Consider the following 11,398-nt stretch of genomic DNA (forward strand, 5'->3'; position numbering starts at 1 on the left):
CTCAAGGGAAAGGGTGGAGTCAAAGATCACGCCAAGGTTGCGGGCCTGGGGAGATGGGGAGACAGTTGTGCAGTTGATCGTGAGAGTGGGGGTATTGATTTTGCTGAGTGTGGATTTGGAGACTATGAGGAGGAGTTCTGTTTTATCGCTGTTAAGTTTGAGGGTTGTGTTGCTTCCAGGTTTTAATAGCTGAGGGGAGGATTGTTGGGGGATTTGGTGCTGCGGTAGATCTGGATGTCGTTGACGTAGCAGTGGAAGTCCAGGTTGAAGTGGTGGAGTATCTGACCGAGGAAGAGAATGTAGACGATGAAGAGGAGGGGGCCAAGTACGGAGCCTTGGGGAACACCTTGAGTGACTGTGGCAGACGTGTGGTTATGGAGAGAGATGAAGTGGGATCTGTTGGAAAGGTAGGCGCTGAGCTAGCTGAGTGCAGTACCTTCGATACCGAGGTCTTTGAGTCTGGTGAGCAGGATGTTATGGTTTGATTTCAATGCTGGCAGTCAGTTCGGACAACTTGGGAGGAGTCTCTCTCATCTGGCTGCTTTAGCCAATAACTCCAGTTTATCTCTCATGTTTATCAAGGACTCGACACGTTGCTCTCAGCCTGGCTTGGCCTTAGATTTCTCTTACTCAATAAGCATTTCAATGTAGTCTGTGGTGAAGCGAGAATTTGGATTCAGTCTCTTTAAGTGTGTCTAAGACCTCTCCATCAGTTTCATCAACTTAGCCTGCACATGATCATAGTCTACCTTCATCTCATTCCTCAACAGTTATTTTAGCCTTTGTGGCATTTTAGTACTTTTCTTTCAGCTCTTGCGCTGATTGTTTTGCATAACTAAAATGCAATAGGTTCAGCTGGATATACGACACATCCCAATACGCCATTATAGATACCATGTGTCCCAGGAAAGAACCCACGGTCAATTAAATGCTTCAACTGTCTGTCTCTGAGGACCTCTTTTGTCATTTGTAAGCTTTTGGTTTCTATGCTATTCAAAGCAACAAAGAAAATGTTTATGCTTTTTGTTCCCATCTTCCAAAACATCTCATCAAAGCCTCCATCTTCATCATCCCCACTCTCTGCTGGAGATGATTTGTTGTCTGCAAACAACGCTGAAATATTGAATTTGAAGTGAACCGGCAGCCCGTCTTTTGCTTTAGGACATGGGACACCTGAAGCATTGATGGCCTCTAGAACTGGTGGTTGCTGGCTGTCTGCAGATGTCACCAGAACCCGGATGTTTTCAGCTACATCTTTGCCAAATATTGACAGCACAGAATCAAACACATGATTCTGTGATGGTGTGAGTCGTGCTAAAGCAGACGGAGCTACGAAACACACAGCGTCAATTTCACTGAAGCTCTCAGCAGAGAAGAGATTGCACAGATGTCCGATGATCTCCTCGTCTCTTTCTATACCTCCTGTATCTCCAAAGCCTGGAGTGTCAACAACGGTCAGTGAGTAGTTGATTTTAAAACCCTCCTGGTGGTTGATTTTGTACACAGTGACTTCAGAGGTCTGACCTTCAGCTTGTGATCTCGACTGATCTTCGTCAACTAATCTGAATCTGAAAGTGTCCTTCCACTCTACACCAACTATGTAGTTGATCATTGCATTGATCAGAGTGGACTTTCCTGATCTGGTCACCCCAAAAAGCATTATAGTGTGATTCTGCCTTGTGCTTTCTTTGCCAAAACTGAATCTTCGGCATCCACCGATGTTCATATCTTCTTCTGTCAGAGTCAGTTTGTAAACTGAGGGTGAATCAGAATTCATCTTTTCGCTTGTACTTTTGAGGGATTCTGTTAGCGTGAACTTTGTTGTGCGGACATTAACAGAGATGCTTTCTTTGCTTCTGCCAGCTTCACCCCAATCACATCTGACCCTGACAACATATTCTGTCTCTGACTGAAGCCCTGATATGATCGCCTTTTCAGTTCCTGCCATCATTTCCTTCCATTGGAGATCTTCCTCTTTCATCCTATTGTCTGTTATGGCGTACGACACGATGTAGCTCAAAATGTGGACATCTTGTCCAAGCCCAGCAGGTTTCTCCCAGCTAACTGATACCTCTCTTGAGTTTGGTTCGACTCGAGGTTTTCCAGGAGGGCCGCAAGGTAAAGTTTTAGTGGAACCAGGGACCTCATTGGCTGGCCCAACACCTACTGAGGTCACTGCTCTACATCTGAACATATACTCTGTGTTAGGACTCAGATCGTTCACTGTGACTTCTTCAGCTTTTGATGCGGTCTTCTGTTTCCATCCATCCTCTCCACTGACACAGTACTCCACAGAGTAGGAGGTGATGTCCTCTGCTCCAAATCTGGGTGGAGAGATCTTCAGCGTCACACTGTTGTGGTTTATAGCACTTACTGCCACTGTTTCAGGTTTTGAAGGCAGCTCAAAGTCCTCACTGACAGAAAAGCCATCTTCATAAAGGTAGATGCTTGAACCTTTGTGTGTCTCATTTGTTGAACCTACTGTCAGGAACTTAATGGTCTTGTTCTCCTTGTTGGCCTCTGCAAAGTCACTGAAGAGCTTTGCTTTATGTCTCATTTCCTTTGCTACTTCTTTTGAGGCGTACCATTGTTCCTTCTCTACATCATAAGTATGAGCATGCTGAAGTTTGTCTGGTGTTTGTTTTAAGTAGTTTGATAAAGCTGAGAGGTACGGTTCATCACTTCCTAGTGAGGTGAAGACAAAGCACACAGCATGTTTAGCACTGAGACTTTCTTTGTACATGTCTGTTTGAGATGAGACGATCTTGGTGTTTTTCATCATGTTGGTGAAAGTCAGTAAGGTGTAGATTTCTCTCTCTCTACAGTCCATCCACTCATGCAGGTTTTTGCTGTTGAAAGGAGAAGAATGTCTCTTCTTCAGGATCTCTGCGAGCCCAGCCTCCTCTTCTCCTCCTCCTCGGATTGATGGAAGTTTCTTTGCCAAGGTTCGTTGGAATTCCAGCTTGAACTCTGAGCACATTTCTCTAAATGTTTTAATCTTGTTGCCAATCTGTGGGAACTGCTGTGCAGTGGTGGTCCTCAGTGCATCATTGCACCTCATTTCCAGTTCACTGAAGTCCTCCAGGACACTCTGTGACTCTTGAACTAATCTTATACTTATCTGACGGACAAGTTTGGCAGCATTAGAATCTAAACTTGTCAGGGGCAACAGCCAGACCTTCATTGGTACGGCGTTTTCTCCGTTGGCTCCCAACAATTTTGGGAGACTTTGGTAGACTTCAACTGCATCCTGAAAGGATATAGGAGGTTTCTGAAGGGAAAAGTCTCCAAAGAATCTGCAGGAGAATTTGTCAACATGTTCTTTGTCCTTGTCTTCCATTTTCAGCGAACCTTCACCCTCAATCGCAAAGCAGGGAATCTTCTTGATCATCACCTTCAAGTTGCCCTGAATGTCTTGATGATCTTCCTTCTCAGACACCTCCCGGTCAAAGACAAAGAAGGCTTGTGCCCCATAAAGAATAGCTGTGACTACATGTGTTGCTAATCCTTGATCAAAGACATACTGATGCTTCTTCATATTGCCTCTTCCAAGATGATCCATCGACAGTTCCTTGACCTTTGTGGTAGCTTTGTATTTCAGAGTTACTCTGGCCTGATTTTTGGAAGTCTTACTGTCATTCAGGTACTTGGCCGATCCTCCAACTTCTACCAGTCCACCTAAAAAACTGGCCTTCAGCGATGCTTCAACATTTAGTGCTGAAGATTTATCTGCAAATGATTCAGATGCAACTATCTCAAAATCGTTGTAGTTTTGTGGTCTTTCTCCAATATGACTCATCAGGTCACCGCGGTCCCACAGTGTCATTCCTGCAAAAAACAAAAAAATGAAGTTAAGCTTTCAGAACCGGCCAGACAGAAGAACGGGTTGTTACATCCTAAAAGACAGAATGATCTGCTAAAATGATCAAAAGATCTGAGATGAAAACGTTGCTAAATATGCCTTTAAATACTTAAAGCTTTGGTAGACGTTTTATTTTTGGCATTTTTGAGCAAAGATTTGACCATCATTTCTCATTTGTAATTCAAGTTGTCTGAGAGAAAACTAGACTTTCAGCACCTCCTCTTGGCTCTGTTTTTAGCCTTTACAAAATCTAGTGGGAGACTTTGACCAATCACAGGTCATTTCAGAAAGAAAGAGCGTTGATATTGGCTGTTCTGCTCATGCACTGCCTGTGTGACAGAGAGGGAAGAATGAGAGCTGCACAACTACTTCAAGTTCTGGTGTTTTGTTGTGTTTAATGTGTGGTTGTGATGTTTTGCATTAAGTATTCTCACCGGGGACGAGTGAGTCTTCGCGGCAGTCGTACAACATCCCGAGACCAAAAGGCCGGCCGAGTGCCGCCACCTCCATCGTCTTGTTGGCTTTAGAGTCCATCACTCAGTTTGATCTGGACAGAATGGACAACAGCTTGTTAATTCCCTTCTCTTATAATATCCAACCATCTTAAATATTCACAGCAAACAGATAAAAAACCTGCTGCCAATTCAAAAAAAAGGTCCAGTTTAAATGTACTGTACAGGTACAATGTCAGTAAATAGACTTATTTACATCAAGAAATAAAAAAGGGAAAACGCTAAATGAATGCACACCCCCCGTCTTTAATTCTCCATTGTGCCACATGTTCAACAAAGAAACTTTACGTATTTTCTTTTATAACTTGTGAACTGTTTAAGGTACTCATGTGAGGTATCATTGACCTTAGCAGAGAATTCCCTTTTCATTCACAGTTTTCAGTGTCAGAGTGTCACGCAAATGCACGGTCGTAAGGCCTGGCATACGCCAGTAAACCCTGCAGATGCGAGGGCCTTTCCAAGCTTGAAGCTTTATTTATTATTACTGTTCACCCTATCTGATCAGTAACTAGCAGCAACAAGTGTTTGTAATTAATCCTGTTAATGAAGTTATTCCTGTTTAATCCAGAAAGCTTACCTGTTTAAATGTTTGGTTTCAGAACATTTTGTGCAGGAAGAAGTTGTTTCTGTAGTTGAAGAGGAAGGTCACAACAATGGACTCAGATTCACTTTATCCGTTGAGTTAAACCAGCAGCAGGAAAGGGATCCTACTGAGAGAAAAGGCTGTTAGTTTCAGTATTAACCGATGTGTTTGGCACATAACGTAATTGTGGCTGAGGGTACTGCTAACGTTAGCCTAAACTCTAACAGCATCCAGTACTAAGGTAGAACGCCAGTTGTTCTTACTACAGCGCTCAGCAGGAAGGACATGGAGCAGGTGTAGGGGTGACATGGACCCCCCCGGTGCTCCCCTTACCATAGTCCCCTACCAACAAGACCCAATACAACTAAAAAATGAAATTTAAATAAATATTTATTCATTTCATTGATACAATCATTGATTTCATGAATAAACAGTAATTGTGCATGGTTTGTTTTTGCTGAGAACCTGGACTTTAACTTTTGAGTTGTAAAATCTTTCCCAATTTAAAAAGTTTCCAAACGTGCCCCTGGTTTGGGAAGTGTGGTAACCACAGCCTGTATAAGGTTGGGACTTGTTACAGTTGCCGAGCTATGATTGGATAATAATGTTTGTGGGAGGGGCTTAGTGAACATCAAGAGTGACGTGAAGCAGATTCATTCAGTTGTAATAATTAAGGAGAAGGTTGTGTATTTAAAGTGCAGCATACTGTATATCAAATGATTATTACAAATTATTCAAAACCAGCCCAGCATTTATTTACTTTTTATAACCCTTTGCTAAACCCCTCCCACAAACATTATTATCCAATCATAGCTCGGCAACTGTAACAAGGCCCAACCTTATACGGTCTGTGGTCACAACACTGACAGCTGCAGGTTTAATATACTCCAAATGGGGAACATTTTGGGACTAAAACCAAAAAATTGCCAAGTAAACAACTTTAAATATTCTAAAACTAAATAATATTAATGATAAATATCTGCTATTATAACTCCAAATATCCTCCAGCCATGGAACAATTATGAGACAAGGCCCTGGATGAACTTGTAAAACGTCCCCTACTCCTTCCATTATGTGTCTTTGTGGTCATTTTTCTTTTATTTTCAGCATTGTGGTGCTTCAGAGGGCCAGAACCGACTATACTGCCATCTAGTGTATGAAGAGGGTAACTGATCATATGCAGTAGCTGCATTATCAGAATCATTTGGGCGATTTATCTCTCATCTCCAGCCTTGGAACAAGGTGTGGAGCTGCATGTCTTCTTCCATCTTCATGTGCTCTTAGGTCCTTCAGGGTAATAACCTTTAATAAGTAACTAGATAAGGAATACTGTCTGCAGGAACAGAGATAAGAGGGTTATGGGGGTTATAAATCTGAGACAGGCACCGACTCTTTCTGGCCCCGTTGGTCACATGATTAGAAAACATTTCAAGCAGATTATAGAGATATAATTACTTCTTGTATTCTTGAACCTTCTTGTCATCGGTACTGGTTCCAAGTTGGGTTTCTTAAAATGCTGTCATGATATTAAAAGGGTAACTACCGTTTTAGTCCAACCTGGTCCAACCTTTCAGTGTCTACATGACTTATGGGAACAACGATCTTTGACATTGGTCCAATTTTAAGCGAGATCACTGCAGTCGGCATCGGCGACACAAGCTCTAGTGGAAGTTATTGGGCAATCGTCAGCATGTATTTACCTTCACAAAAGTTGTCGTTTTCTGGCTGACAGGCTCAGATTATCACTCAAGTCAAGTGTCTGACACCGTTATTGAAAGGATCCCTAGAGAGATAGACCTGTAAAACCTCATTCAGACCTTTCTGTTTAACCAGAAACGGCTCTGAAGTCGCTATCTCTAACCCACCAGACTCCATTTAATGTTACATTACTTTTATTATGGATAGAGCCAACATATTTTCACATGTAAATCTCTAAACTACGTGCATATTTCAACCAAAACTAAAGTTGTGATGGTTGGAGGAGTGAAGAGACGACCCAAAACGGTGTTTCATAGTTTAACCCTCATGTTGAAAAAAGGGCCATTACAACATTAAAAATATCTAAAAACTCACCCACTGAGAAAGTGACAAATCTGGGAGAAAGCGATACTGTTGAAAAAACATTTTTTTAATGGTTGACAGGAAGACAACACAAGGGTTAAGTTAAGTTTTCTTTCAACTTTGAATGAAGTGTATTTTACGATGCTAACATTACTTTTACATTTATTTACATGGAGTCTGGTGGGTTTCACGGCTGTTTTAATGTATTTAAAAAGTATTTAACTAGTTAGCAGAAAGGTCGACCTCCTTATAAAACCTTTCCGTAATGTTATCAGACACTCGAGCACGTTAGTGAAGGTAAATACAAACTGGACAACTGTCCTATTAACCCTTGTGTTGTCTTCCCGTCAACCGTGAAAAGACGTTTTGGTCACATTTTTCAACATATCGCTTTTTCAATGTTGTGGGTGGTTTTCCCCAAAGTTTTTTGAAGTTTGAGTTTTTTTTTGTTCCAAAGCTTATTTCGACGGCCCATTTTGTTTTTTGTTTTTTTATACTAAAAATGGGTCAAATTTCACCCAAGGACAACATGAGGGTTAACTCACGTTGCAGCTTGTTTCTCCGCTGTTGACTGCAGCGATCTCGCTCAGTACCGGACCAACGTCAGAGATCGTTGTTCCCGTCAGTCCCAGGGGTCAACAGCGATTGGCTATTCCTACGATTGTGAGCTGAGCTTAAAAGTGAACGTTTAGTACCCCCCCCCCCCCCCCCCCCCCCCCCGCTCCACTCTGCTAACCCTGGACATCCCAGCAACACCACATAATAAAACCCAATAAAGAAGAGGCGCTTAATGTGAATACGCCTACATGGAAACATGAAACACACACATCTAAATGAGTGCTGATCATGGTTTTCCCTCCACTTATTTTTCCTTTACTTGAAAAAATAAGAGCACACTGTGATTCAAGATAATTCAACAAAAAGAAACAAATTCTAACTGTGTTCAAAGAACTTAAGATGGATGACATTACCAAGTAATTTAAAGAATTAGTCAACCTGCAGCCTCCTTATGTTGAATAAGCATGAGGGTACTTACATGAGAAAGGTGTGTGCTCCTCTGAGGCTGGTCTGGGGTTTCGGTCTTTATCTTTGTCTCTGAGGGACAAACTCCACCTGATATGTAATCATTGCGAGACGGAGGTGTAAGAAAGCCGGCTGATTTCTCAGAAACATGTTTCTGAGACGTTTTGGAGCTAATTGCTAGCCTCACCATGCTAACTTGCTCACAATGACAATGCTAATATTTTAGCGTGTTAACTAAAATTAAAACTATTATCAGGAAACAAAATACAGGGTTACTGATGGGAATGTCAATAGTTCTGCAGGTGTTTCATTCAACTGTTATGTAATGTAATGTAACAGTAGTCACCCTTTAATATCATCGCAGCATTTTAAGGAACCCAACTTAGAACCAGTACAGATGAAAAGAAGGTTCAAGGATACAACATATTATATATGTATAATGTGCATGTAATGTTTTCTTTGTCACGTGAAATTTAAAATGAAGATTCAGTGAAATGTAATCTGTCAGTTCCTCCAATGTATACATTAATAATAATAATAATAATAATAATAATTATAATAATGGAAGGTGACGGACACTTTCTAAACATTTACCTTCTGCTTAATTTTTAATTATGACCCAAAAGTCTTAGCTCCTCATATGGGACTCAAGAGCTCTATATAGAAGAAGAAAATAAAACGGGATGGATGACTTCTTTAAAAATACATTTACCTGGTAACCCTTTACTGGCAGATTGGGACACTTCAAGTGTTCTTGATGTTTTGGGTTTTGCGGATGTTTTAATGTTTAAAAAAAGTATTTAACTCTAACAGAAAAGTCGACCTCGTTAGAAACCCTTTCCATAATGTTGTCAGACACGTAGAATATTAATCTGAGTCTATCAGCGGCAAAACGAGCTCTTTAGTGAAGGTAAAAACACAACTGGACAGTTGTTCTAAGGGTTATTACCCTGAAGGACCTAAGAGCACATGAAGATGGAAGAAGACACGCAGCTCCACACCTTGTTGGAAGGTTGTAAATATGAGACAAATCGCCCAAATGATTCTGATAATGCAGCTACTGCATATGATCAGTTACCCTCTTCATACACTAGATGGCACACAATGACCACAAACACAACATTTAAGCTTTCCATGGATGGAGGATATTAGGAGTTATAATAGCAAATATTTAGTAAAATTATTTAGTTTTAGAATATATAACCCTTGTGTGATATTCAGGTCAAATTGACCCATTTCAAATTTTTACAAGAAGAAAAATGGTCCAAGTTCCATGTTTTCTACCTGAAATCAGCGTCCTTTCCTTATTTCCTGTGATAAACATGTATTCCTGACTCAGAACATTATTCTGGATATGACACTTATGTTGTTTCCATAGTGGATTTTTAACATGAATTATAACTTATGATAAAACCCCACTTCCATGTTTAATAGTGGTCTAGTAGAGACTGATGCATTCCCTAAACATAGATGTTATCTCAGCTGTTGGAAATGGAGATAAAGACGATATTTGTTAATAGATTATGAAGGAAAATTGCATCTCAAAATTGTTTTTAAAACCCCAAATAAACCACGAGTGGGTCCCGAAGGTGAAGACAACACCAGGGTTAAGGTGCAGCCCTTTCCTCACCTGTCCACAATATTTTGTATGGGTTTAATTTACTTCATATACATTATTTAAAAAGAGAGAGAAACCTAATGAACATCTTAAAGAGTTATTCATTTCCCAGTAGCTTCATTTCCTCTGTGCTTTGTGTGCGCTAGGCTGTCTTCATCTAACCCTTGTATGTCTTCCCGTCAAATGAAAATCATCACTTTTGTTGACGCTTTTAATCAATGTTTTTAACTTTTTAGATGTTTTTGTCTCTCTTTGAAGCTTTTTTTCAGTGTTTGACGTTTTCATCACTACGTAACACTAACTTATTTACTTTAGTTTTACAATTATTTTTGGAATTTATGGTCAATAAACCTAATTTATAGGAAATTATACCTAATGTTTGAATCACGCGTCCAAGCACATTCTCCCTGATCCCACCGCATTGGCCTAATCTAGGAGTCAATAAAAGACTACAATGTCTATTAATAAAACAGATTGTTTGCTCCCTGATGGGGAAATTAAAACTGAGAAGAAGAAGTTTTACTTAGTGAAACTTTAACTTATAGGAAACTTATACCTGAGCTGGAAATACCAAATTACCTGCAATAAAACAGTGTGAGCCGATTAAAAATGGATGAGATGAGAAGATTAGGGTAGAGGGGAGCTAAAAAGAGACAAATATAGTTTATGAAATAGAAAGAGAAGGAAGACATGAGGACAACGTGAGGACAACATGAGCCCATTCTAGACCTGCTCTTCATGGAAAGACCATAAATAGACAAATTTAGTTGATGAAATAGAAAGAGAACGAAACATTTCAACAACATCAATTTATTTTCACATCTCAATCACATAACTTCAATGATTTTTTAATGTTTTTTTCTAGTATTTAAGGTACAACTGGGCCAGAAATAACTATTAAAGAAACCTACACCAGATGCATAATGGCTTAAAATAAAGCACAAATGTTAAAGATGAAATATGTAAATCAATGTTTATTTAGAACAAGATGAACGTCACAAACAGCAGCTTTAACCTACTAAAAGATACAAAGCTTCAATTTGATTGTGTAAAAATAAACATCAATTGCATTATCGTCTTTGTTATGAACCTCTTATAAAGAAAGAAAAAATTACAGTGACCGCAAAACCCCCAAAACCATGTATTTAATCATGCTTCCTTATTATATAATCAGAGTATATTCAATGTACTTAATAGTTTATGAAAAATTGGCAACAATTAATCACATCAATGCTCTAGCATCTAGGTTATTAAATGGTGTGTCAGAAAAGAAGCATCATTTTTCACATTTTCAACATTTAGGTTATGTAGACATGACTTATAACAGGCCTATTAAATTCTTAGCCATCAAAAACAAAATTTGTCACGAAATTTGAGAATTCAATGAATTCATTCTTTACAACCGAACAAAAAATGTATTTAATCTAGTGCCACCATCTGGCAAAAAGTAAAACAAAAAGCTTTTTAATAACAAAAAGTTAGCGAGAATTCAAATCAGTTCGCTTAACTAAAGAGAAAAGGGTCGGCGGCGTTGCACGAGTAACGTACACGGAGCGGACGGTCTAAAACTACGCTTCCACTATAATCATAAATCATATAATCAATGAATCTGTCGACACCGTACAGAGAGCAGGGAGCATGTTTTTCAATAATATCCAAAGAAATTTGCAGCTCTCTTGAACCAACCTTTCTTTTCTTTCTCTCCTGTTTTTCTTCAGACAATTCTTCTTCTGTTTTTG

At 39.7% G+C, this 11,398-nt stretch overlaps 1 protein-coding gene across 1 annotated transcript; it reads right to left on the reverse strand.

Moving 5' to 3' along the window:
* Positions 1 to 679: 679 nt before the first annotated feature.
* LOC116684678 (uncharacterized) lies at positions 680 to 5,113 on the reverse strand. The gene is made up of 3 exons (XM_032510155.1): positions 4,952 to 5,113; positions 4,297 to 4,409; positions 680 to 3,828 (listed from the first exon to the last, which is right to left on the reverse strand). Exons 2-3 carry the CDS (start codon positions 4,394 to 4,396, stop codon positions 836 to 838), a joined length of 3,093 nt encoding a protein of 1,030 aa, XP_032366046.1. The 5' UTR covers positions 4,397 to 4,409; positions 4,952 to 5,113; the 3' UTR covers positions 680 to 835.
* Between the last annotated feature and the right edge of the window lie 6,285 nt (positions 5,114 to 11,398).

Source organism: Etheostoma spectabile, unplaced genomic scaffold, assembly GCF_008692095.1.
Source record: "Etheostoma spectabile isolate EspeVRDwgs_2016 unplaced genomic scaffold, UIUC_Espe_1.0 scaffold00019446, whole genome shotgun sequence".
Lineage (NCBI taxonomy): Eukaryota > Metazoa > Chordata > Actinopteri > Perciformes > Percidae > Etheostoma > Etheostoma spectabile.

Excerpts from the sequence above, each read along its gene's own strand:
- LOC116684678 (XM_032510155.1), bottom strand. The coding sequence starts at position 4,396 with ATGGACTCTAAAGCCAACAAGACGATGGAGGTGGCGGCACTCGGCCGG. Across the intron at positions 3,829-4,296 it reads CGAAGACTCACTCGTCCCCG|GAATGACACTGTGGGACCGC; the intron begins GTGAGAATACTT and ends TGTTTTTTGCAG.